This window comes from Peromyscus eremicus, chromosome 5 (genome assembly GCF_949786415.1).
Source record: "Peromyscus eremicus chromosome 5, PerEre_H2_v1, whole genome shotgun sequence".
Lineage (NCBI taxonomy): Eukaryota > Metazoa > Chordata > Mammalia > Rodentia > Cricetidae > Peromyscus > Peromyscus eremicus.
The window spans coordinates 103,865,266-103,890,755 of record NC_081420.1 but is presented as its reverse complement, the minus strand read 5'-3'; the positions used below and the strand labels follow the sequence as shown (position 1 = coordinate 103,890,755).

The 25,490-nt window shown below is 42.8% G+C and overlaps 1 protein-coding gene across 2 annotated transcripts; it reads right to left on the bottom strand.

The window, feature by feature from the left end:
* Positions 1-17,743: 17,743 nt before the first annotated feature.
* LOC131911819 (acylcarnitine hydrolase-like) lies at positions 17,744-25,010 on the bottom strand. Of its 2 annotated transcripts, XM_059264202.1 has the most exons (12): positions 24,935-25,010; positions 24,126-24,336; positions 22,874-23,015; positions 22,067-22,200; positions 21,728-21,986; positions 20,472-20,570; positions 20,107-20,247; positions 19,916-19,996; positions 19,542-19,686; positions 19,066-19,203; positions 18,612-18,684; positions 17,744-18,169 (listed from the first exon to the last, which is right to left on the bottom strand). In XM_059264202.1, the coding sequence occupies exons 1-12, from the start codon at positions 25,008-25,010 to the stop codon at positions 17,983-17,985; spliced, it is 1,686 nt and encodes a 561-aa protein (XP_059120185.1). In that variant the 3' UTR covers positions 17,744-17,982. The 2 variants fall into 2 exon arrangements, with proteins under 2 accessions (XP_059120185.1, XP_059120186.1); XM_059264203.1 differs by lacking the exons at positions 21,728-21,986; positions 22,067-22,200.
* Positions 25,011-25,490: the final 480 nt, after the last annotated feature.

The following is a 25,490-nucleotide window of genomic DNA, read 5'->3' as shown; positions in this document are numbered from 1 at the left end:
CCTCTTTATGTGTGGGACACACTGTGGAAGAGGCTCTTCTATCCTCATCTAATCCTTCTTGGAAATGCTCTCCAAGACCCACCCAAAAGTGTGTCTTTTAGTTGATTCCAGATGCTATGAAATTGGCAATCAAGATTAAACGTCACTGTAGCTTAAACTTACTAAGACAGAGACCTGCAGCTAATCAGGGTTTTATCGGCCATTTAGAGATATGTGAAAACACAGGACTTGTTGAGATATGGGCACAAAAATGTGAAACCTACTCACAGTGAGGTCACCACTCCTCAAAGCACCTACTTACTTTGAAGGAAGTCTGAGACTTAGAGAGGAAGGGTGGGGAGAAGATGAGGAAAGGAAGAGAGGAAGAAACCCAGGCTCAGTGAAGAGTGTGGAGGATGTGGTATCCATAGTGATTGATACATAAACATTGTCAATGGGGCATTTACCAATAGCTCATATACATTGTCTTGTGTATTTGCTGAGGATACATATACACCAACTTGAGACATTTACTGATGGTATGAAACAAGAAAGGGCCCATGCAGGCTTTGTGCCTAGGGGCACAGAGGGGATTCCTCATAAATGTTAGATGAACAGATTGTTGAAGAGTGGATGCATGGACATGGAGACATAAATAATGAAGTCAGCCTTGGCTTTCTGAGTGTGGATGGCACCTCAGGATGATCCCTTTGCACTCAAAATATCCCTGACCTTAATTGCTGCAGCTCTATGTGCTTGTTTTTAGCCCTATTTATCTCTTGGATCTTCTGGGGGAAAGAATATAGACCCAGAACCTGCGCACTTTCAGATCATGGCCAATGGTAACTGCATGTCCAAATGCAGATATCACTCATCCTGGTTGAATACAGGCCATTGGAAATACCTTTTACTAGCAGGATGGAAAAAATTTCACTCAGAGTCCTTTTGAGTCCAAGCCTCATCTACTGGTTAGAGCCAGTATGGTTGATGAAGGAGGCCGTAGAATGAAGGCACAGAGGTGTGAATATGCTGATTTAGACAAGCCAAGAAAAATCACTAATATCTGTTGCTTGTAGAGACTTATAGTCTAGACTATTTGTCTTTTCCTTCAGAGACAGGTTTCTTCCTTTCTTTTTTTATTAAGAAATTATTTTCATTCATTTTACACACCAATCAAAGATCCCCCTCTTCCCTCCTCCCAAACCCCAGCCTCCTCTCCCAACCCATGCCGCACTCCCTTTCACAAGAAGGCAAGGCCTCCCATGTGGAGGTACATTCAGTAGAGGCAAGTCCAAGACCTTCCCCCCGCCTCATGGCTGCACGAGGTGTCTCATCCTAGGTAGTGGGCTCCGTGAAGCCAGCTCATGCACCAGAGATGGATTCTAATCCTACCACCATGGGGCCTCCCAAGCAGATAAAGCTACACAACTGTCTCACCATGCAAAGGGCCTAGTCCAGTCCCATGTAGGCTCCACAGCCATTGATCCGACTTTCATGAGTTCCCTCTAGTTTGGTTTGGTCATCCCTGCAGGTTTCCCCATCATGACCCTGATGCACTTTCTCATAGAATCCCTCCTCTTTCTCTTTGACTGGACTCCTGGAGCTCTGTCTAGTGATTGGCTGTGGATCTCTGCATCTACTTCCATTAGTCATTGGAGAAAAGCTCTGTGATGACAGTTAGGGTATTCACTGGTCTGATCTCTGGGGTAAGCCAGTTCAGTTCAGGCACCCTCTCCACTATTGCTAGTAGCCCAGGCTGGGGTCATCCTTGGGGATTCCTGACAACTTCCCTAGGACCTGGTTTTCCTCTATCCCCATGATGTCTCTCTCTATCATGGTATCTCTTTCATTGCATTCCCCCTCCCTCCCTGTTCCAGTTCAACTTTTCTATGCCCTTATGCTCTCATTCCCTATCCCATTGCTCACCCCTGATCCCCAGTTTACTCATGGAGATTTCATCTATTTCCCCTTCCCAGGGCAGTCAATGCATCCCTCTTTGGCAAAGGGTAATAAGGCAACAACTCACAACTCCAGAGAAGCTAACTAACAGAGACAGGTTTCTATAGTTAAAAACCATAATATGCAGCCTACCCATTAGATTATTATTTAATGACCAGGAACCAGCACCTATAAGTTAGTCCTATCTAAGTGGATCTTGGCACTGAGAACACTTACCTGGTAGTGTGGTCAGAAAAGCTAAGCAGAGTTTTGGATGCTTATCCACCCTCAGGAGACTGAGGGAGGGCCACCTGCTCACACATATCATGTAGAGTTGGCCAAGTACACCCTCATCTGGCTCAGTAGCTCCTCCTTAGTGAGGTGAACTGCAGACAGGAGGCAGACAAGAGTCCTGGTCTTGACTACACCTGCAGCTGCCAGACTATGTTCCATACTTACCATCTCTGCTTAGCCTGACCCTGGGCCCTGGTCTGGTCCCTTCTTTCCCCTCTACATGCCAGAGTCCAAGTCTACCCCATGCCCATCTTGCCTGTACTAATATAGGCTCATTTCTATCCCAGAATGCCTTCCTTCCCTCTGGCACATAGAAGGTAGCAAAAAATAACCATGCCCTTTCAAAAACTCTGACACTGGCTGTAGTGGTGCACCCCTGTATTCTCAGGCCACTAGTCAAGACTTCTTTTTTTTGTTTGTTTTTCTTTTTTAAACCTGGCCTGGGAATTGAACCTGGGTCCTCTGGAACATCAGTCAGTGCTCTTTAACTGCTGAACCACCTCCCTCCTCTAGTCAAGACTTCTATGTGTTAGAGGCCATGCTGGGTTACATGACCCATATAAGGGCTGGGAATGATGAGAACCTTTCAATAAATAAACAACACAAACAGTCCCCCACTCCTGATCTTATGCACAGCATCATGGTCAGTTGGGATGGGAACAAGAGGAGAAAGCATAAGTTGTGCCAAAGGAGCTTGAGTTCTAACACCACAGCAGCTGTCTTTTCAGCTGTAAGAAGATGCACACTTGATCTGTCCTTCCTCCAGACTCATTTTCCACACGTGGAAAGGAGAACAATCACCATTTACTGACTCACTTCCTGAAAATGAGGAAGTCTCACTCTTGTTGCCCCAAAGGACAATCTGAAGACAAATGGAAGCTTATCATCATGGTCCCCTTCACATGGGGTGACCCAGAACTCAGAGCATCTGCCCTGAAGTCCCCCTTCCATGTCCCAGGTGAGCTCAAGAGGCCAAGTAGGAGGCCCATTCTTCATAGCACCCCACAGTAGGCTCAGGAGATGAAAAATCTCTGTTGTACTAGAGGGTGGCTTAGCGAAAAGCACACCCAGGATGATGTGGAAACCCATACTGATGCTCTTTCAAACAGATGAGTCTGCCATGGACCTGAGAGGTATGAATTGTCCTGATAGGGATGGCTGGGTCTTGATCTATGAATAGATATGACTTCTGGCTTGGTCTGCTGTAAGGGTCAGTGCTTTCTTACCAAAACAGGGTTCCCTGATACATTTTTGTGGTAATTAATAAGGCCAGGTTGGCAGGGTCTCAGCAAGACTGAGGCTGAGACAAGTTTATTCCAAGTAATTAGACTTATCAGAACAGAATACAATGGTGGTTGTGAGCTAGATAGGGTATGAAAGATTAATGTCTAATGTTATTTGCTCAGTCAAGTTCTACATGTTTCATTGACCTCTAAGGAACACAGAAACACATAGGTGTCCTGTATGCTTCATTGCCTGAGGAAGTGTCTCAGCTCCCAGGAACCAAAAGGCACTCAACTGACCATGCTTTGCTGTCTCCCCCCACAGGAGAACTTAACCTTTTGAAGGTGGGGATGAAGGATGGGTCAGGGGGGTTAAATGGGGGTGCAGGAAGCAAGAGGAGGGATGAGAAAGGGATCTGTGATTAGTATGTAAAATGAATAAAAACAATTTTTTAAATAAAAAAAGGCACACAAAGTGTCCCAGGAGCTATAGGCTCAAATCTTAAAAACGCGATGATGCATACCTATCAAGGTAGATAGACCAGGCCGACTCTATGACTCCTTGCTGTTACACTTTTTTAAGTTTTTAAATTTCAGGAAGTCAGTTTTCAAAGCAGACAAAGAGTTGCTAATTAATCTTAATTAATGCTTCCCCATTAACAAAGTGGAACACAGGAGGATTAGGCACACAAGCCCAATATGTCTCAGCAATAACTGATGCAGTCAACAGGGACAACACATCAAGGAACAGGAATTCTGCTGTCACACCCTTCCCCTGAGATATCACCAACTTTCCCCCTCACTCACTAGTTTCTTCATCTGAGTCATTGTTGGTAGAGAGACTCTATTCTTCTTGGCTTTGTTATCTTTTTTCACTTTCTTTTCCTCAGGTAAAACCTCTGCAGACATATTTGAACCTCTTCATCCATCTTCCATAGGTCGAGTCAGTCTTTCAGGTACCCCCAGCAGCTTCTCAGCATCCCGAAGAAAAACACAAATACATCCTTGGTTCCAGTGAATCATTGGATCCAGGCTATTCCACTGACCAGACATAATCTCCAAAGAACTGTGACGTTGATTTGTTTGGGAGGGGGCCCAAAACATTCTTCTGCAGTAAGGCCATCCTTGCACAAATATAAAAAAACTAAAGGATATAAAATAGAAGATAAAATATTGTGAAGAGTAGCCATACTCCCTTTCTCCCCTTCTTCTATTTTTAAATAACTTTTACATTGTCCTTTAGCTCTTTCCACAAAAGATTGACCTCGAGGGTTTTTGGAATACCTGTAGTGTGAGTCATACCATACTGTTGACAAAAACTGCTGAAAAGGCTTTGCAGTATACCTAGGAGTGCTGTGGGATGGTCTGTATGGCAAATGTGTTGCTAATTGGTCAATAAATAAAACACTGATTGGCCATTGGCTAGGCAGGAAGTATAGGCGGGACAAGGAAAAGAATAAAGCTGGGAAGTGGAAGGCTGAGTCAGAGACACTGCCAGCTACCAAGATGACAAACAGCATGTGAAGATGCCAGTAAGCCACGAGCCACGTGGCAAGGTATAGATTTATAGAAATGGATTAATTTAAGCTGTAAGAACATTTAGCAAGAAGCCTGCCACGGCCATACAGTTTGTAACCAATATAAGTCTCGGTGTTTACTTGGTCGGGTCTGAGCAGCTGTGGGACTGGCAGGTGAGAGAGACTTGTCCTGACTGTGGGCCAGGCAGGAAAACTCTAGCTACTACATAGGAGTGTGATCAGATTTTAATATTTTACAGGTGCTTAAAAAAGCTCTGAGTAAATAGATGATCCCATCCTTAACTGCTTCTCCTAACAAGAGCATAGTGAAAATGAGTAGTGAAAAGGTGTCCACAATGACATGTACCTATTTCAGCCTCCCAAAACTAGGGCCACAAGTAACATCCATTTGCCAAATAAGACTTGCCATTAATTCTCAGGGAGTCACAGCATAAGAAGGAAGAGGCATGATATTAATTTTTACACATGAAGGGCTTTACTTAGCTATCAAGCAAGCTTGCTCTTTAGTTAGTGCAAAATCTTTCTTTCAGTGATGACACATTTTGATGAAAGTGTGCATAAGAATAACAAAAGCCTTTAAGGAGCCAGCCTCAAAGACTTTCTCCCAGAGGTCAAAGAAGACTCTACAATCAGCTGAGGATCTAATCTGAGGGATAAGGAATGAATCTATGCACACTGTGCTCTTTCAGTCCATCTCTGCATTGTTATAAGTAAGCTTCTCTCTCTGCTGTTCTTTCTTTGTTCTACCCTGAGTCTCCAAAGTTTCTAGTTTTTTTTATGCACATACAATCAGCAATTCTCTGGCCAAAGCAAGGCTATAAAACTTGAACTCTTTCAAGGTCATGAAAGCAGATAAGAACAGTTACTGCACAAGGTGGTAACTGTCAGGCTTTCTTTATGACTCAAGGTGGGAGTGACTTGTAAGAGCCTCAATGAACTCTTAAAGGGAATGGGGTCAAATGAGAGGGAGAGAGAGACCTTAAATCAATAGAGAAGTCTAAGAAGGGAAAAAGGGGAATCTGTGTGTAATACTCATTCCTAAGTGTGGTTAGATAATAAGCTGATTAATAAAGTGAAAGTAAGTAAAAAGTGGTAAGAATTTATTAGTGTAAGGTTAGCTTGGGGCAGCACTTTCCTATCTACTAGTGGGGTGAAACCAGGGCACACTTGTTACCTATCTATCTAAAGGCTGTGAATCAACAAATTCAGACATGTTGTAATTTTATGTCCTTGGGTGTTGGAGAATGTCTCAAATGAGGTACTTTTGCCTGGACACTTAACACTGACCAAATGCCTGCCAACAAAGATAATTGCAGGAAGACAGATCTCTACATTTACATTGGAGAAAGGAACAAAGACCTGGTTGTGGGAAACAGGCTTGGACTATGTGACTATTTTCACACATAGCTAGGGGATGCTATCAATATACCTCAAATGCATAGGGGAAATTATACCCAATAAATGACCAGAACACTGCTAAACTTTGGGAAATGAATCCCAAATTTGTAACAGATGGGGAAAGGCTACAGCAAGAAAACAGCCAATTCATTCAAAAGGCAGGAATTCCAAAATGCCTTGTGTGATGGTTTCCTACAGAAGAATCCTTAATTCTAATGGGTTGACCTTATCAAATGAAGGCTGAGTAATTACTGCATAATCGTGTGACCTGTAATAGCTCTTGATAATGGCTCCTGACATGAGCGTCTTATGCTTCCTTTAGGTGTTTAGTTCCCAGTAAAAGTGACAGTGTTGAAAAGGAGTCTGCCTTTACATTACCTTCAGATAAAGGTCCTGGAAGATTAGAATGTGACCTAATATGGCCAAAATAAACTGAATTCTCTCTTGCCCCTGATTTCTGTTGAATTAGTTGTAGTAAATTATGAATAAAGGAGTCTGATGGGGTGACCCATGCTGTTTCTAGACACTGCACCATAAGCAATGTGTATTGTGTATCCCAATATAAATTAGAGGTTTGGGGTAATGTTGTAAGGCAATGAAAATCCTGCATAATTCTATGTATTGTACAGAAGCTTCTGCTTGAGTAAATATTAGCTAAGCATCTCTACAAATCAGGGCACCCTTTCCATTTTTTTTCCTGGCATCTACAAATACTACTTGTGTAGAAGGTATTAGCTGAAATCTGGTACTTTTAGGAAACAAAATAGTATGTTTTGACCACAAATCAATAAACTTGCTAGAAGAAAAAAGATTATTACTTTGAAAAAGATATACAGCAAAAGCCAGAGCTAAGCCAATAGAAGTATTTAACAAAATTTCCAGCTGTTTTTTAAAGAATTTTTAAAATTCATTTTACATACCAATCACAAATCCCTCTCTTCCCTTCTCCCACCCTCCAGTCTCCCCCCACCAACTCAACCCCCAGTACCTCCTACAAGAAGGTAAGGCCTCCCATGGGGAGTCAGCAGAGCCTGGTACATTCAGTAGAGGCAGGTCCAAGCCCCTCTCCCTGCCTCAAGGCTGTGCAAGGTGTCCCACCATAGGTAGTGGGCTCCAAAAAGCCAGCTCATGCACCAGGGATGGATCCTGATCCTACTGCTTGGGGAACCCTAAAGCAGATCAAGCTACACAACTGTCTCAATTATACAGCGTGCTTAGTCCAGTCCTGTGGAAGCTCCACAGGTGCTGGTCTAAATTTCATGAGTTCCCACTAGTTTGGTTTGGTTGTCTCTGTAGGTTTCCCCATCATGATCTTGATGCCCCTTGCTCATAGAATCCCTCTTCTCTCTCTTCAACTGGACTCCTGGAGCTCAGCCTGCTGTTTTGCTGTGGATCTCTCCACCTGCTTCCATTAGTTACTGGAGAAAGGCTCTATGATGACAGTTAGGGCATTCACCAATCTGAATAGTGGGGTAAGCCAGTTCAGGCACCCTCTCTACTATTGCTAGTAGTCTTAGCTAGGATTATCCTTGGGGATTCTTGGGAGTTTCCCTGACACCAGATTTCTCCCTTACCCCATAATGACCCCCTCTATCAAGATATTTATTTCATTGCTCTCCCTCTCCATCCCTGCCCCAACTCAACCATCTGGATCCCTGAGGTTCCCATTCCACATCCTATCCCTTCTACCCCCTCCCTCCTTCTTCCCCCAGTTTACCCAGGAGAGTTAATCTATTTCATCTTTGCAGGGTGAACCATACATCCCTCTTAGGGTCCTCCTTTTTACCTAGTTTTTCTAGGGCTGTAGATTGTAGCCTGGTTACCCTTTGCTTTACATCCACTGCCCACTTATGAGTGAGTACATACCATGTTTGTCTTTCTGTGTCTGTGTATTACCTTTATTATGTTTAGGTATGTTCCTTGTATTCCTGATCTCTCCAAGACTTTTATCAGGAAGAGGTGTTGGATTTTGTCAGAGGCTTTTTCAGTGTCTAATGAGATGATCATGTGTTTTTTTTCTTTCAGTTTGTTTATATGATGTATTATATTGACAAATTTTTGTATGTTAAACCATCCCTGCATCTCTGGCATCTACTTGATCACGGTGGATGATTTTTTTATGTGTTCTTGGATTTGGTTTGTCAGCATTTTATTGAACATATTTGTATCAATGTTGATGAGGGAGATTGGTCTGTATTTCTCTTTCTTTGTTGTGTCTTGATGTGGTTTGGGTATCAGTATGACTGTAGCCTCATAAAAAGAATTTGACAAGTTCTTTCTTCTTCTATTGTGTAGAACAAATTAAGTATTGGTATTAATTCTTTCAAATTCTAGTAGAACTCTACACTGAAACCATCTGGCCCTTGGCTTTTTTTTTTGGTTGGGAGACTTTTAATGACTGCTTCTATTTCTTTGTGGGTTATAGGTCTATTTAAGTTTCTTTTTAAATCTGGTCTTGATTCAATTTTGATAAGCTGTGCCTATCTATAAAATTGTCCATTTCTTTAGAGGTTTTTGAAGTATGACCTAATGATTCTCTAGATTTCCTCAGCGCTATTGTTATGTCCCCCTTTTCATTTCTGAGTTTGTTAATTTGGATATTTTCTCGCTGTCTTTTGGTTAGTTTGGATTAGGGTTTGCCTATCTTGTTAATTTTCTTAAAGAATCAACTCTGTTTCATTGATTCTTTGTATTGTTCTCTTTGTTTCTATTTTATTGACTTGAGCCCTTAGTTTGATTATTTCCTGTTATCTACTCCTCTTGGGTAAATTTACTTCTTTTTTTCTAGAGTTTTCAGGTGTGTTAAATCACTAGTGTGTGATTTCTCCAATTTCCTTATGAAGGTACTTAGTGCTATGAATTTTCCTCTTAGCACTGCTTTCATAGTGTTCCATAAGTTTAGGCATGTTGTACATTCATTTTCAATGAATTCTAGGAAGTCTTTAATTTCTTTCTTTATTTCTTCCTGGACGCAGTGGTGATTCAGTTGAGCATTGTTCAGTTTCCATGAGATTGTAGGCTTTCTGTAATTTGTGGTGTTGTTGAATTCTAACTTTAAAACATGGTTATGCAATAAGATATAGGGGGTTATTCCATTTTTTTTTGTATCTGTTGTGATTTGCTTTGTGACCTAGTATGTTGTCAGTTTTAGAGAAGGTTCCATGAGGTGCTCAGAAGAAGGTATATTCTTTTATGTTTCAGTGGAATGTTCTATAGATGTGTGTTAAGTTCATTTGAGTCATAGCATTTGTCAGTTCCCTTATTTCTCTGTGAAGTTTCTATCTGACAGACCTGTCTATTGGTGAGAGTGGGGTATTGAAGTCTCCCATTATTAGTGTGTGGAGTTTGTTGTGTGATTCAAGTTTAAGTAATGTTTCTTTTACAAATGTGGTTGCCCTTATATTTGGGGCATATATGTTCAGAATTGAGACTTTATCTTGATCGATTTTTCCTATGATGAGTATGAATTTTTATTCTACATTTCTTTTGATTAATTTTCATTTGAAGTCTATTTTGTTAGATATTAGGATAGCTACACCAGCTTGTTTATTACCTCCATTTGATTGGAAAATCTTTTTCCAACCTTTTACTCTGTGGTAATGTCTTTGAAGTTGGGGTATGTTTCTTGTATACAGGAGAAGGATGGATCCTGTTTTTGTACCCATTCTGTTAGCCCGTGTCTTTTTATAGGTGAATTGAATCCACTGATATTTATAAATATTAATGACTAGTGATTGTTAATTACTGTTAATTTTTTTTGTTGTTGTTGTTAGTGTGTATGTGTTTCCCTTCTTTGGGATTTGCTGGTGTGAAATTATCTATTACCTGTGCTGTTGTGAGTGCAGCTAAATTCCTTGGGTTGGAGTTTTCCTTCTAGTTCTTTCTGTAGGCTGGATTTGTGGAGAGGTATCGTTTAAATCTAGTTTTATCATGGAATATCTTGTTTACTCGGTCTATGGTGATTGAACATTTTTCTGGGTATAGTACTCTGGGCTGACATCTTTGGTCTCTTAGAGTCTGCAAAATGTCTGTCCAGGACCTTTTGCCTTTCTGTCTCCACTGAGAATTTGGGTATAATTCTGACAGATCTGTCTTTGTATGTTACTTCATTTTGCCTTTTTCCTTTGCCGCTCTTAATATTCTTTCTTCATTCTGTATGTTTAGTGTTTTGATTTTTATGTGGTAAGGGGACTTCTTTTTTTCTTTTTCTTTTCTTTTTTTTGGGGGGCGGGTCCAGTCTATTTGGTGTTCTGTAAGCTTCTTGTACCTTCGTAGGCACGTCCTTCTTTAGGTTGGGAAAGTTTTCTTCTACAGTTTTGTTGAAAATATTTTTTGTGCCTTTGAGCTGGAAATCTCCTTCTTCTATCCCTATTATTCTTAGGTTTGGTATTTTCATGGTGTCCCAGATTTCCTGGACATTTTGTGTTAAGAATTTGTAGGATTTAACATTTTATTTGACCAATGAATCTATTTCCTCTATTGGATCTTTAATGCCTGAGATTCTTTCTTTCATCTCTTGTATTCTGTTGATTATGCTTGCATCTGTAGTTCCTGTTCATTTACCTAGATTTTCCATTTCCAGAATTCCCTCAGTTTGTGTTTTCTTTATTACCTCTATTTTAATTTTCAAGTCTTGAACTGTGTCCTTCACCTGTTTGATAATGTTTTCTCAGCTTTCTTTAAGAGGTTTATTAATTTCTTCCAATGTTCTGCTTGTCTTTCCCTAGATTTCTTTAAGGGAATTTTTCATTTCCTCTCTAAGGGCCTCTATCATTTTCATAAAGTTATTTTTAAGGTTTTTTTTTTCTTCTGCTTCATCTGGGTTGGGATGTTCAGGTCTTGATTTTGTAGAATCACTAGGTTCTGGTGGTGTCATATGGCTCTTTATATTGTTGAATGAATTCTGACACTGCCATTTACCCATCTGTGTTTGGGATAATTATAGGAACAGGTGTTGATTCTTGTGATGTGTTTGTTGGATGGGTCTTTTGTTCCTTCATTGTCTGTTTCCTTTACTGTCTTTTGTCCTGAATGAGAAGGGTTCTGGTTATTGGCTGGTTGTCAAGTCATGTAGGGTTGTCTCACCTGAGGTTTGTGGGGGGTTGGGTGCCTAGATCTAGTGTAACATCCAGTTCTTCTGGCTGGTGTGGGCTTTACTTGTGCCTATGGGGTCTGTTCTTCCAACTGGTATGGGTTTTGTCTATGGTTGTTCTTCCAACTAGTATGGGTGGTGCTTGTGCCTATAGGATCTGCTGATTTTGCTGATTTGCTGTTCATGGGGAGACTGTTCTTTTTTTTGATTGGTGCAAGTGGTACTTGTGCCTCTAGGGGATGCTGACTTTGAGGGGGATGGTTGACCAAGGAGAGGATGATGGGCTGGGTGGGCTTGGGTGGTGCAGTGGGTCTTTCAGGTTACAGGGTCGAATGGGTGGCAGGGGTGGTGGTGATGTTGTATCCTGCCTGCAGGACTCTTACCTGCTGGCTGGCTGCTGGGGCTGAGATGGGAGTGGGAGGGCCCAGGGACTGGAACAGTTCAGCTGGGAGACCAGTTACTCTCCTCTTCCTCTAAAGAGTGTAGGTGGTACTTGTCTGTTAGTGGTGTAGACAGGTACTAACTGCATGCTTTGCTGAGCTCTATGGTACAGAAAGAGACACAGGTGGCCTGTATGCTTCCCTGCCTGTAGGCAGGAACTGAAAGGCACAGAAAAAGCCTCCAGGAACTGAAGGTTCAAATCTCAAAAATCATGACTGATACATGCCTATCAAGGCAGTTAGACCATGCCAACTCCATGATTCTCTGAACTTACAGAACCTAGGTCCATTGGCCTAAGGATGGTGCCACCCACAATAGGCTGGGACCTCCCCTCTCAATTACTAATTTAAAAATGCCCTACAGCTGGGTCTTACGAAGGGATTTTAATAACTGAGATTCTCTTCTTTCATATAGCTATTGCTTGTGTCATGTTGACAAAACTAGCCAGCATACTCAGGATATTTTATTTTATTATGCACTTATATGGTTACTTTGAGACAGTATCTTGCTATGTGGCCCAGGCTGGCCTGCAGGTAGAGCTTCTCCTGTTTCTCTACTTCATGCAGCATGCTAGGCACAGGCATATTCTCACACTTACCTTCTCATGTAATCCTGGGACCTGTGTGTAAGCAGTTCCACCTTGATGGCCCTGTGGATGAGCCAGGTCAAGGAGGGATAAAAGAGGATGGGACAAAGCTCTGTGCAAGAATGTTCAGTAAGGCCTTGGTGACCTTTCAGAGCCTGGGAAACAACATGCAAGGGGAACAGGGTGAGGTAAGCAATGTCCACTTAGATTGGGTTATATTGGCAATCCTGGTGTGAGGTCAGCAGGGCTCACACTTGGACACCTGGAGTGATAGGCATCAAGGGTTGCTCAAACACCTTGGATACTGTACCCTCCTGACTCAACTTCTCATAAGGGCTCAGAGAACTTAACTTTTACCCTAGAAACCAGTTCATTCCCTCTCCCAAGTTGGGCTGCATAGGAAAGATAATCTATAGATTCTCAATTAGCAGAGGAATATGGATCTAAGATAGTGGTTCTCAACCTCTGGGTCACAAACCGTTGGAGTTGGAACAACACTTTGACTCATGTAGTCTAAGATCCCCAGAAAACATAAATGTTTACATTATAATTTACAACAGTAGCAAAGTTACAGTTATGAAGTAGCAAAAATAATTTTATGGTTGCAGTTCAGGGTGGGGATGTGTGGTCACCATAACATGAGGAACTGTATTAAATGGTTGCAGCATTAGGAAAGTTGAGAACCACTGGTCTAGGAACTATTTGCCCTAGGGCCAGGAAACTTGCTTATGGACATTCTGGAGGGCACAAGAGGGATCCTATGGCCAAGGAGATGATACTCAGAGCTTAATGGCACTATGAAGGCATTATTAATTTTATTATTATCTGAGAATCAATAGCAGCTAGAGTCACAGGTACAGCCACAACCCCACAGATGAGGGAAAAGTCACATCTATCCCTCTGTTTAGAACTTTCTGCCTGGCACCTTGACCTATAGTTCTGGCTCCTGAAAGCCCCTCCAACTGACAGGCTCCTAAGGTTGAGTAACTTCACTTATCATTGACCCCTGTGTGTCAAAGGGCCACCCCATGGGCTTTGTTGTGGGCACTGCGTGGAGCACTTTCCCCTCACTGTCATCTGTCAGTTGTATTAGTTTAGTCCTCCATTGTCCCTTGCCACCTACCTTCTCAGTCTCTGACTCATTGATGCCAGTCTACATCCCTTCCCCCTTATGGACTCTTAGCATCCTACAGAAGAGGAGAAGCAGGAGTCCTTAAGCCACAGCATTCAGAAAATTGTTTCAGTGGCACGATGGGTCTGAGTCTGTGTTGCAATGGATGTGCCATGCTTCCTAGGAGGAAGATATTCCAGGCCTTGCCCATGCAAGAATTTGTACTCACAGAGGTGTAAGCAAACAGCTTTTTAGGGGAAGGGCAAAGTGGTAGCTGCAGGAGGGCTGCATTGAGTAGACAGAAGAGAGCCAGTGTTGGAGAGCCAGTATTTAGCAGGTGGTGGAACCATATCTGCTGGATTTTCTCACACTTTGGTTCCCTGGGAAGGCACAGCGTGGCCTCTGGAGCCATTCTAGATACTAACAGCCATTACCCCCAACCTAGAGTCACCGTGTTTATGATGCTCTGGCTTCTCTAAGGAGGTGTGTGTTGAGGATCCCTCAGATGAAGAAGGGCTAGACATTTGAGTATTTAATTTAGTCATTAGAGCTTGGAACTGCCTTGAGTGTGTCCTCTAGGGTTTGGCATTGTCTTTTCCTTTTGATTTGATTCTACACATTTTTACATTTTATTTTTTATTTCTTCAGTGATGCATTCATCATCCAGTAGCATGTTGTTTAATCTCCAGAAGATTGTATGTGTTCTACAGTTTCTCTGACTGTGGATTTAGAGTTTTATTCTATTGTGATCAAATAGGTGTAATTATTTCAATATTCATGTATCTCTTAAAACTTGTTTTGTGTTCTAATACACAATGTATTCGTTTTAGACAGGGTTTCTCTGTATAGCCCTGGCTACCCCAGAACTTGTTCTATAGACCAGGCTAGCCTCCAACACACATTCACCTGCCTCTGAGTCCTGATTGCTGGGATTAAAGGTGTGTCCCACCAGCAGCAGCTTTGAAATCTGTTTTATAAAAGATTCTCATGGACTTTGAAGAAAAATGTATATTTTGTAGTGTTTAAATGGAGTGTTCTGTAGGTGTCTATGAACTCTACTAGACCGATGATGTCTTTAATTTGGATGTTTCTCTGTTTTTGTGTGGCACTTCTTCAGCACCCTTTCCCTGCTCATTTCTGCTCTATACTGTGGCTAGCGTGGTGGTAACTCCTACTGAGAACAAGTTTAGAGTCATTTATCCAACTGACAAACATTTTTAGGCCCTTTGGTTCCAACACATGGACTCTCTGGATGCTCAGAGCTTATGATAATGCTGAGATACTGAACCATGAACAGGAGTTTCTAATCCCAGAGAATTTGTCAGGATTCATGAAAGAGTACGGGTTCAAGAGCTTCTGTTTGGTTAAGGCAGACTTCATGGAGGGAACTGGATGGGTATCTACTTCAGACAACCATCAATGCCACCTGAGAACCTGATTCCATCTCTCTAGCTCTCAGAAATCTAGAGTACTCACAGCCTGGCTCAGCAGGCTCTCCTTCTCAATGCTTTTCTGAATGTTTCCACTGGCATGGTACGACCATGGCTGTGCTCATCCCTGCTGTTGGATGTTCTGTATGTTATGTGTGTTGCTTGATTGGGTAATAAATAAAACACTGATTGGCCAGTAGCCAGGCAGGAAGTACAGGCGGGACAAAGAGAAGAGAATTGGGGGAAGTGGAAGGCTGAGGCAGAGAGACCTGCCAGCTGCCGCCATGACAAGCAAGATGTAAGGTACTGGTAAGCCACAAGCCATGTGGCAACTTATAGATTAATAGAAATGGGTTAATTTAAAATAGAAGAAGTAGATAACAAGAAGCCTGCCATGGTCATACAGTTTATAAGTAATATAAGCATCTGAGTAATTATTTTATATGTGTGTTGTGGGACTGCAGGGGCTTAGTGGGACCTGGAGAGAAGCTCTCCAGCTACACATCCCCCACCCCCAGTCAGCAAGGCATGATGTCAGTTCAGTGTCTCCCCTTTAAATTATCTGTGCTCCCAGTCCTGGGCTAGGCAGATGTTCTCTCTTCCCTCAACTTCCCCACTGAAGGAACAGCTGGGCTTTAGGAGATGGACTGTTTCAGCTCTTCTAAGATCAAAGACATGGAACTAGAGTCTTTGTGTTACCTGAACATCCTGATGTGTCTTAACCATTGGCATCAGGAGCTTAATAATGAGCTCAGGACATAGTTGGAGAATCTGGCAGCAGCCCTCCTGGAGGGTATCTTTCTCTGGCATGGTGTCCAGGATGGACAATCAATAATCTTCACTTTGACCCTAGAGGTTATGCTGTCTTGGGATTGGTATTCCTTGGAATGGATTTTAAAAGAGGGAGTTTGCCAACCTTGGAAAACTTGGATTGTTGGGCAAGCTGAGCCAACATAAGGGGTTAGGCTATATAAGGGTTTCTAGCACAAAGGATCTGGTCTCTGAATGAAAAATAGAAAATGTTTTTGGAGAATTCAGGCAGCTTAGGCATAATTGCACACTTTTGTATAATGACATAAAGTAAAAGTGAGTGCATTCATTAGAAAGGCCAAAGATGCTTAATAACAGCAAAGAGGTAAGAATGAAAGCCCTGTATATGGATAATCAAGGGGAACAGGTTTATAACATAGAGCAGGAATTTGCAAGGGAACCATGGAAGTCAGGAGAATACCTCCCCTCCATACATGGACAAATGCTCAGGGAGATTGGGGACAGCAATCTCTTTTGTACACATATGGGCCTTCTATTACCCCTCACCCCATAGTCAAACATCTTCACAGATGTGCTGCGATCATGCAAATATAGACATTGTCATGTCTATAGAATTCTTAGAAGTTAAGACAAAGTACTCAGCAGGCAAAAGTAATCAACTTGTTACATCTGAACACACACATGCAACCCACATATCCATGCATACAGACACACACATGCACACAATTGTATGCATGCTCACATACACACATGTGTGTACACAAACACACAGACACAAAATTACATATACACATATGCACAAATATGTATGGATGCATGCATGCACAGAAACATCCATGTGCATGCACAGACACATGTGCACACACACACACACACACACACACACACACACACACACATACTGTCTCAGACTGGAGTAGATATTTAAACCTACATCTAGAATAAAATAGTGTCAACCGACTACTTTGGGACAGAATAGATGAATGGACTTGAATGATGAACAGGGTAGGAAAAAGAAATCAATATCGATTTGTTATTTGTTAAAATGAAATTGTAGGTGACATTTAATCTACAAATACAATGGGATGTTTTCAAGTCCAGTCACTGACTTGGGAACCTCTATGTGATGTGTTTTGAGAGTATCTGTAAGTCATATTTCTATATTGAAACTTAGGCTCCAATGTGATGTTATTAAGAGTGAGACATATTGGAGGTCTGGATCCTGAGAACTACTAACTAACCCATCTACTCAGTGAAAACACAAGTTATCATTTTTGGGTCAGAGAGCTAGACATCACAATATAGTAAACAGGTTGGTATCTTAACCTTGAATTCATGGTCACCAAAAGTGTGACCCTGATGAGAGAGGGCATGTGATTTTGACACAACTTACCCATATGATATGGGTTTTTGAAGAACCCATATCAATGTTCTTCAAACTTCTGCTTTATTTAAAGAGGATTTTAGTCTTAGAGAAGATGACAGGGAGAATAAAAAATGAAGGGAAGAAGGATGGAATGGGCTTAGTACCAGTGGAGTGTAAAAGGAGATGAGGAGGTTTGGGGTGGCTCACAATCCACGTTGTTATGGGAGCATTAATTGAATGGGTATTATGAAAAATGATCCAGCAGAATAAAGAGTCACATGGAGAGGATTTGTCATAAATGTTGAAGAACATACAAGTGCAGAGGTTATGTGAATGTTAGAATCGACACAGATTCCTCAATATGTATTGGGAACTTCAAGCTGAAAGGTATTTATACCTGGAAAATAGGTTTCTCTACCAACACAAAAACCAGATCAAACTGAAAAAGTAAAAGACCAGGTTTATTAGGCAAAGCACTCTTGGGTGACCTCTCCAGTCCCCTGAGGTGAGGCAGTGGACGGGAGCAAGAAAAATTTTATGGTTGCTCTGAGGCGGGGGCCCAAATACTCTGCAGGCATGGGACAGGGAGATGACATGTCCTCCACAAGCTGGGCCCATCATGGTAGGCTGGGTTCTGAGCAGCTAGCAGCTCCGGGGATGGGGGGAGCAGCTGCCATTGTGGAGAATTTGGAACTGGGCTCCTCTGGTGGTTGTCTGAGAGGGCAGGGACTGGAGAGAGAACTGGGATCCAGCCATAGATTCCAGCCCAATATCCATCATCAGCCAAGCCCACACACCATTCCTCACACAGGGCACTAGAGCTCTTTGTGCATGTTCTGAGATCGCTTTAGCTCCTGGATCTTCTGGGGCAGAGTCTTGGTCCAGAACTGCAGTCTTCTGGCCTTCAGGGCTTGGCCCACAGCAGGCTTGATGTTCAGCTGCAGGTACTGCTCATCATGGTCCAACACGGGCAAGTAGGGTAGACCCTCACTGTTGGGGTTCCTGTGGATATGCCACCCAGCAGGAAAGAGTGAGGTCACTCTAATCCAAAGGCTGGCCCCCTGATTTGGGTCATGGCAGTGGAACAATTAGGCTTATGTTTAATGGGGCTGATGGGATAAATGTCCTGATATAGGGATACAAGTGTCGCCTACTAGTTTCTGATTTATGTGGGGGAAGACTACTTGACCTGTTTTATGTCTACATCTAAGAGGCAAAATCTAAAGAACTATACACTAAGACTCATGAGCCAGGTCACTGTGAGATGACCAGTAACTGATACCTAAAAAGTATATGTATAAATGTGCTATCTAGTAGAGAACAAACTATTATATGATGGAAGACCCGTGAATGCTAAAGAGACAACCACCCCAAAGGGAGACCTATAGGGACTCACATTTCCCAATAATGCATAGAGAAGATTGAGAGAGAGGTGTGTTCTCACCCATATCTTGCAAAGTTGGCCCAGTACTTCATCATCCTCCTGTTCAGTAGCTCTTCCTCTTCAGTGAGGACAACTGGAGCCATGAGAAAAATAAATATTGAAGTCCATGACACTTCACACAACTGCCAAATCATGCCTCACACTCACAATCCCAGCTGCTGTCAGGACTGTAACTATCAGCTTTGTTACCTCCCTTCTTCACTGTACAATACCCAACATCCACGCATGTCTCTAATTGAATGCGTGCCCCAATGTGCTGTCGTCTCTGTCCCAGGCTAGACTGGGACAGGTCCCAATGCTAATCTTCGTCTAAGTTTTTAGGCTATGATATGGTACACATTTGATTTTTATCATCTCCCAGAACCTAGTTTTCCTCAAATAGACTAAGAGCTCAATAGTCCCTGAGGTGTCACCTAAGACCTCCATCAGCTCAAGGAGAATAAGGAAGACTCACGTTTCATGCCAAAGAAGAAGGAACCAAAAACAAAAGGAACCTCATCAGCATGATCAGCCTTCACGTGGGGTGGCCTGATACTCTTGAGGAAGCTGGATTGATGTTGGAATTCATAAAAGTAGACAGGGTTGTGGGAACCTGGAGGTGGGGATAACAAGTGACTTATTGATCCCTCACCTGAAGTTTTTCTAATACATATTTGATGACAAGGTACCTTGATATAAAGTTACTCAGAATCATAAATGTTAAAGAGGAGAGGAAGTTCCAAGCTGGAGTACTAGCTATGAAAATGCCCATGGCAAAACAGTGCTCATGGCCTTCCCAACTGAATGGTTATGTCAAGTCAACAGATTATCAGCAACTCATTTTCTCTTCTGTACCTAGATGTCACTCTCTTTAACTAGACATGAGACAGTGCTTACCAGGGACCTACACATCTGAGCTGCTCCCTTAAGCCTTGTTACAGAAATACTTACCCTGAAAATGTGCTACTTGGAGTGCAGGGATCACAAACATGAAGTCTCCCATCATCTCTGCAAACTGTATTTGGAGGGCTTGGGGATCCTCAGTGTCCCCCATGTACTCTTCCATTAGCAGGTCACCACACTCAGGAGGCAGCATCTATACGAAGGAGATCAGGAAAAATGAGGTTAGGCATGTTGTTGGTTAGGTAGGCAACAGCCTTTGGTATGAGGAGCTTGTGATCACATAGGGTATAGGTAAAAAGATTCATGGTCTGAGGTCACCCCACACAGAATCACACATATATACTGACCTTCATTAATAGTGATGTTGTCTAAGAAGGAGATATAAGGGAACTCTCTATTTGGATAGAACAGAGGTATCTCACCATTTGTGCTGCTGTTTTCTTCAAAACATCCTGCAGGTTCTCTCTGGTTATTTCCTTTATTGTTTGAGCAGAGCCCAAAACCTGGAAGGCAGAAGTATGGAATCTGATGGACTTGGATTAGAGATGTATTGAGTTCCCAGTACTTAATGTATGAGTCTCCAGTCTCCCAGAAGGTTGGAATTGAGTCTCACCATGGGGAGGATCCAACTATACTCATCATTGTTGACACCAATGATGCTGGGCACAGGGTGAAAATCCACAGATGCCAACAACTCTTTGGGATGCCTGGGTAGGAATACCCCATCCACCATGGCAGGAATCACCTTGAAGACCTTTGGGGGGGCATTAAAGGTTAATGCTGAAGGTCAATAAAATACATATACTGATCTAATGAGTTGCCACTACCGTTTTCTCATGTCTTACTAGCCTCAGGGTACTCAGCTCACTCTGGAAGAGAATCTACACTTGGATTAGCCTATCTTGGTGTTCATATTGTACACAGAACTAAAGAACACAAAATCTGACTAGATCTTCCAAGACACACAGTTCTACCTACCTCATTAATGACCAGAATCTCTGCTTCACTTTTGCCTCTCAGACAGTGCACCAGGGCCTCTGAGTCCTTGGCCTCACATCCAGATAGGTTGGCCACCATCTGTAAAGAGAACAAGTGGGGAGAAGAGTTTTCTTGACTCCAACTTGATGTTATTGAACTAACTACCACATTATAGTATGTGTTGTGTGTGATTTGGTATAAATATAAATTGTTTCCTTTGTCATATTCTTCAATGCAAGCAGTATCCTTTCAATCTGCATACTTGTAGGTTTATTTATTTATTTATTTTGCCTAGATTAGTTCTATTTACTCCACCCATCTTTCTTTGTTTCATGTATGAGAGAAGGACTAAGTGTGCCAATGTTTGTATGTGAATGTTAGATGACAAAGAATCCTTTTTTCACAGATGTCCCTTTATTTGAGACAGGCAGTCTTCTTTAATTACTGCTTCTATGCTAGCTGAATTGCTCTGTGAACATCCAAGGATTCCCATGTTTCTGCCTCCCACCTGACCACAGGAACATTGAAACTACAGATACATGCTTCTATCTCCAGGCTTTTGAAGGTTCTGGGGATTTGAACTTAGGTCCTCAGGCTTGCACTCCAAGCACGTTTAAAAACCCACAGAGCCACCTCCCAAAGCACATGCCTATTTATTTTTGTCAGTATTGGAAGTTGCTAGGAGTGGTTTGATGTTGAGATATCATTGTCACTCAGTATGAAGTAGAGGTGAGTAGAGGCTAACCCCTGAGTTTCTCAAATATTACTGGAAAAAAATTGTTTCCCATGATCATTGTTTTCCCCACAGAACAGAAGACCAGAGTACCAGACCATGAAGGCTGAGGGGGTAGACTAGGGTGCTGGGAGATGTCTTACTGTACACTGTGAATATGTGTTGCTCTTATTGGTTGATAAATAAAGCTGTTTGGCCAATGGCAAGGCAAAATAAGGTCAGGTAATACATAAAACTGAAGATGGAAAAAAGAAGTGTGGAGTCAGAAGAGATGCCAGCCAACTGCCTGAGGATCAACAAGATGCCAGCAGTCCAGTAATGCCATGGCCATGGGACAACATACAAATTATTAAGAATAGGTTGAATTAAGTTGAAAGAGCTAGCTAATGTAAGCTGACCAATAGGCCATACAGTTTGTAAGTAATATAAGCCTCTGTGTACTTGGGACCAAGCAGCTGTAGGACTGGGAAGGACACAGAAAAACTTCCAACTACTTAGGCCTGTGATGGATAAGGGCACTTACAGTGTAGACCATCTCATGGGTGTCAGAGACAATGCCAGGTAGCAGGACCACTCCACTCTCCATGATGGCTCTGTGGAAGAGTCCTTTGGACATGGGAGACACAACATGTGAAGACACACTTGCACCACCTGCTGACTCGCCAAAAATAGTGACCTGGTCAGGGTTGCCTCCAAAGTGGGCGATGTTCTGCTGGACCCAGCGTAGGGCAGCCACTTGGTCCAGGAAGCCCCAGTTGCCTCTGGCGTGCTGGTCTCCAGTGCTGTGAAGTAGAGGGGCATGGATCAAAGGGCCATCTAGGTTCTTCTCAGGTGCTTCTGTTTAGCTCAGCCCTAGGCTCACCTGAAAAAGCCCAGAACACCTAGGCGATATTGGATATGGACCACCACCACGTCCTCTGAGGCTGCCAATATGGATCCATCAGTAATGGAAGCCATTCCTCCAACCAGAGCACCACCATGGATCCACACCATCACCTGGAGAAGTCAATAGAGATGCCATGAAGCTCCTAGCTAGCCAAAGCTCTGCAGGACTGTTTACTAGGGTATCAATCAACTTCTGTGCTTCTGTGAAGCTACACAAATACATAGAAATACTCAGCACTTCAGGGCTTTGGTCATGGCTAGGGGCCTCTAGTAGCCTCATCAGGTTGTTTCTAGCCCCCATCCTCACCATATATCTCAGTTTGAATTAATGATTCTATGTATACAGTAATGTTATCATTACTCAGGCTCTTCATAGTGAAACAAAGAGGGATGTCTCCATGGATATCTCTCCAGATTAAAAATGGAAAGAATCATCAACTCTCATTGGCACAACAGATATTCTAAAGGAAGAAATGGGTGACCTCAATATGGAGCCTTGAGCACCTAAGCAGTTCTCTGGGGCTCAGGTTGTAGAATGAGTCCTGGTTTTCTCAAAGAGCTAGAGCCTTTTATCACTCAGTGCTCCAGTGCTTTGTGTCCCTTACCCAGGTTTCATCTGCATAGTGTGACTGAGAAGGCCTTTTGTTTTTTTTACCCAAATAGGGCAAGGCTTTTCAACAGAGTCCATACTGCAATGGAGCTTTTGCTCCCCCTTTAAAATTTTTTTTTATTATCATCATGAAAAAATACCCTGTCCCCAAGCTGACCATGACTTGACACTCACAGAAAGGTTAGAGCCCTCATGAGCATGAGCTGGAGTGTAGATATTGAGATGCAGGCAGTCCTCAGACATAGAAATGGGAGGTAGGGTCAGTTTCATATCCTTCAGGCCCTCCACATTCATTATATCAAGGCTTTGCAGACACCTGATGGAAACAGCAGACAGATATTCCAAAACCAAATGTGAGTCTGGATCTTTTCTCAATCACTTTCAGCTGCTGCTCTTCATGATGCCCTGTTAACACATACTCCCTTTATAAGATCCCTTCCAACCAAAGTAAAGGCCACAGGCTCCATAAATCTGACTGGAGGCAGAATTCCAGAGAGTTCTCCAGTTGGCAAAGCCCTGGATGTTATCCTTTCTGAGTCTGGGATATAGAGACTTCCAGGTGTCTCTGTGGAATGAAATCCTGTATCTGTTGATATACACTGAATTGTATAGAACAGAAAAGTGAACTAAGCATTAGCATACATGAAAGCATTTTATACTCTCTGTTCCAGGCTATAGATGAGATGTGACCAGCTCCTGTAATTTTTCTTTACTATGAATCCCCCCACATGATGAATTGTAATCTGGAGCCTATAATAGTAGCTTTCTCCCCTAAGTTTCTTTTGCCAATATTTTATTACATCAAAGACAACAAACTAAGATTGCAATATTGGAATGTTGTATCCACAGGAACTAGAGGAATCAGCGGACACTACTGCTCAAAGGGTGGTGAAAAATCCTTCATCCCATGAACATAGACTCTCAAAGAACTTCTTTTTCCTACACTGTCTCCAGAGGGAATTAGTTACATGTCCTTGTTCCTTGGTCAGTGGCACTTGGCCCTTTAGGTTGCTATAGTGACTGTGAGTGTGGAGTTAGCAAGTATCCATACTTCTGCACTTCTCAGGATCTAAGGTGTATTCTACTAGATTCAGGCACTTTTTGCTTAATAGGTCACATAACACATGCCTAGAGATCCCTCCCATTGTGGCAGAGAACACTGGGCTCAATTTGAATCTGTGAAAAATTTTATCTGTTCTTGTCTATAGTACCTGCATCCAACTCCCTATGCCAAGCTCTGACCAACGTGATTGGCAAGGTTGTTCTACTCAATTTTAGTTCATGTATCAGAAAAATGCATGAGGGTCTTCCCACAATGGGAAAAAAACTGCTACAGAGCTGAAATGGAGGAAAGACTTCAGAATGACTCATAGCTCAGAGCAACTGTTTACTCCAGGGCCAGACATCCTCTGGGTCCAGAACTTACATGGCTGGATGTGAGGTTCCATCTCTTACACCACTCCATGGTACAGGGGCTTCAGGGGGTGCAAAGCGCAGTGGTCCTACAGGTGGCTTAGCAAAGGGAATTCCCAGGAAGGTATAGACACCAATTTTGGTGTCCTTCACATGGACAAGGCTGCCTCGGACCTGGCCTGTGTGTGTGTTTCTGATGGGGCTGGCCTCTGATGAGTCCTGACCTGTGGGTTGAGAGATGCCATCAGGGTTAGTTTTGTGCAATCAGTTACCACAGTTTGTGAGAGTTCCTATCTCACTGTTACCAGGGAACACAGGAAGGAAACCCAGGACTTCCCAGTTCAGCTGTGAGGTTTGATTGAGTATAGGAGCTCCCCTATCCCTCGGGACCAGGAACCTTTCCTATTACCCCTTTTTGAAGGGTGTGAGAGCATTTCTCTCACCAAAGAGGCCACATGAATTTATGATTATTGTCATTCTTATCCAAAAGTCAGTAGAAGTTACAGTTATAGCCATATACTAAGGAGGAAAAATATCTTCTCATCACTTTCCTTAGAATTGTCTAGCACTCTCCGGAGCTCCTTACACTGAACTCTCTCCTCAGTATGGAGTGATCTTAGACATCTCTGATGATCTGTGTGGGCCCACAAAAATCAGTGGGCTTTGGTTAGGAGATTGGGAGGCACCTGTTACCCACACATCCATCACCCCATTCTCACCCATGTTCTCTGGGCCATTCCTCCCACAAGCTCAGGCTCTGACATGCAGATTTTGACAGCTCTGACTCTAGTCATTACCCATTGCCAGCTTAGTGAGCCTCACCCTGCACATGGAGGAGGAGAAGCAGGAGCCCAAAGACCACAGCATTCAGCCAGCTATGAAGTTCATTCAGTGGCATGACAGCTCTCATCCCGAGTCTGTGCTGCTACATAGGACGCCCACGTTTCACAAACAGGAAGCAGAATATGTGGGCCTTGCCCAGGCAGGAATTTAAATAAAAAGGATGTAGGCGGGAACTTGGTGTGGTGGGGCAAAGTTCTCATTGTTGCAAAACTGATTAGTCAGAAGTGACAGGAGCCAGTGTCAGGGAGTTAGGGCAAAGTCACCTCTGCTATTTCCTTTTCCTCTTTGACCCCTGGAAAGGCACAGCATGGATTCTGAAGCTCTTCTGGGATACTAGGAACCCTGTCCTCACTCCTGGGCAGAAAGCTGTAACAGGAGAAGCTAGAGGGCTTCTGTGAGTAGGTACCTACTCAAGATGTCACAGGAGAGACAGGCAAATAAAGGAGCTTTGAGTGTGACCTTCATCCTCAGGACTCCTCTGAATTGGAGACTCAGTTTACTGAGCCTGCTTCCAGGGTCCCTGGTCCCTACAGTG

What these genes read in the sequence shown, in the direction of transcription:
- LOC131911819 (XM_059264202.1), bottom strand. Translation starts at nt 25,010, where the DNA reads ATGCCACTGAATGAACTTCATAGCTGGCTGAATGCTGTGGTCTTTGGG. An exon ending in GGAACCTCACATCCAGCCAT is followed by an intron (nt 23,016 to 24,125) that starts GTAAGTTCTGGA and finishes TGTTTCCATCAG; the next exon opens with GTGTCTGCAAAGCCTTGATA. An exon ending in AGAAAACAGCAGCACAAATG is followed by an intron (nt 19,687 to 19,915) that starts GTGAGATACCTC and finishes TCCTTCGTATAG; the next exon opens with ATGCTGCCTCCTGAGTGTGG.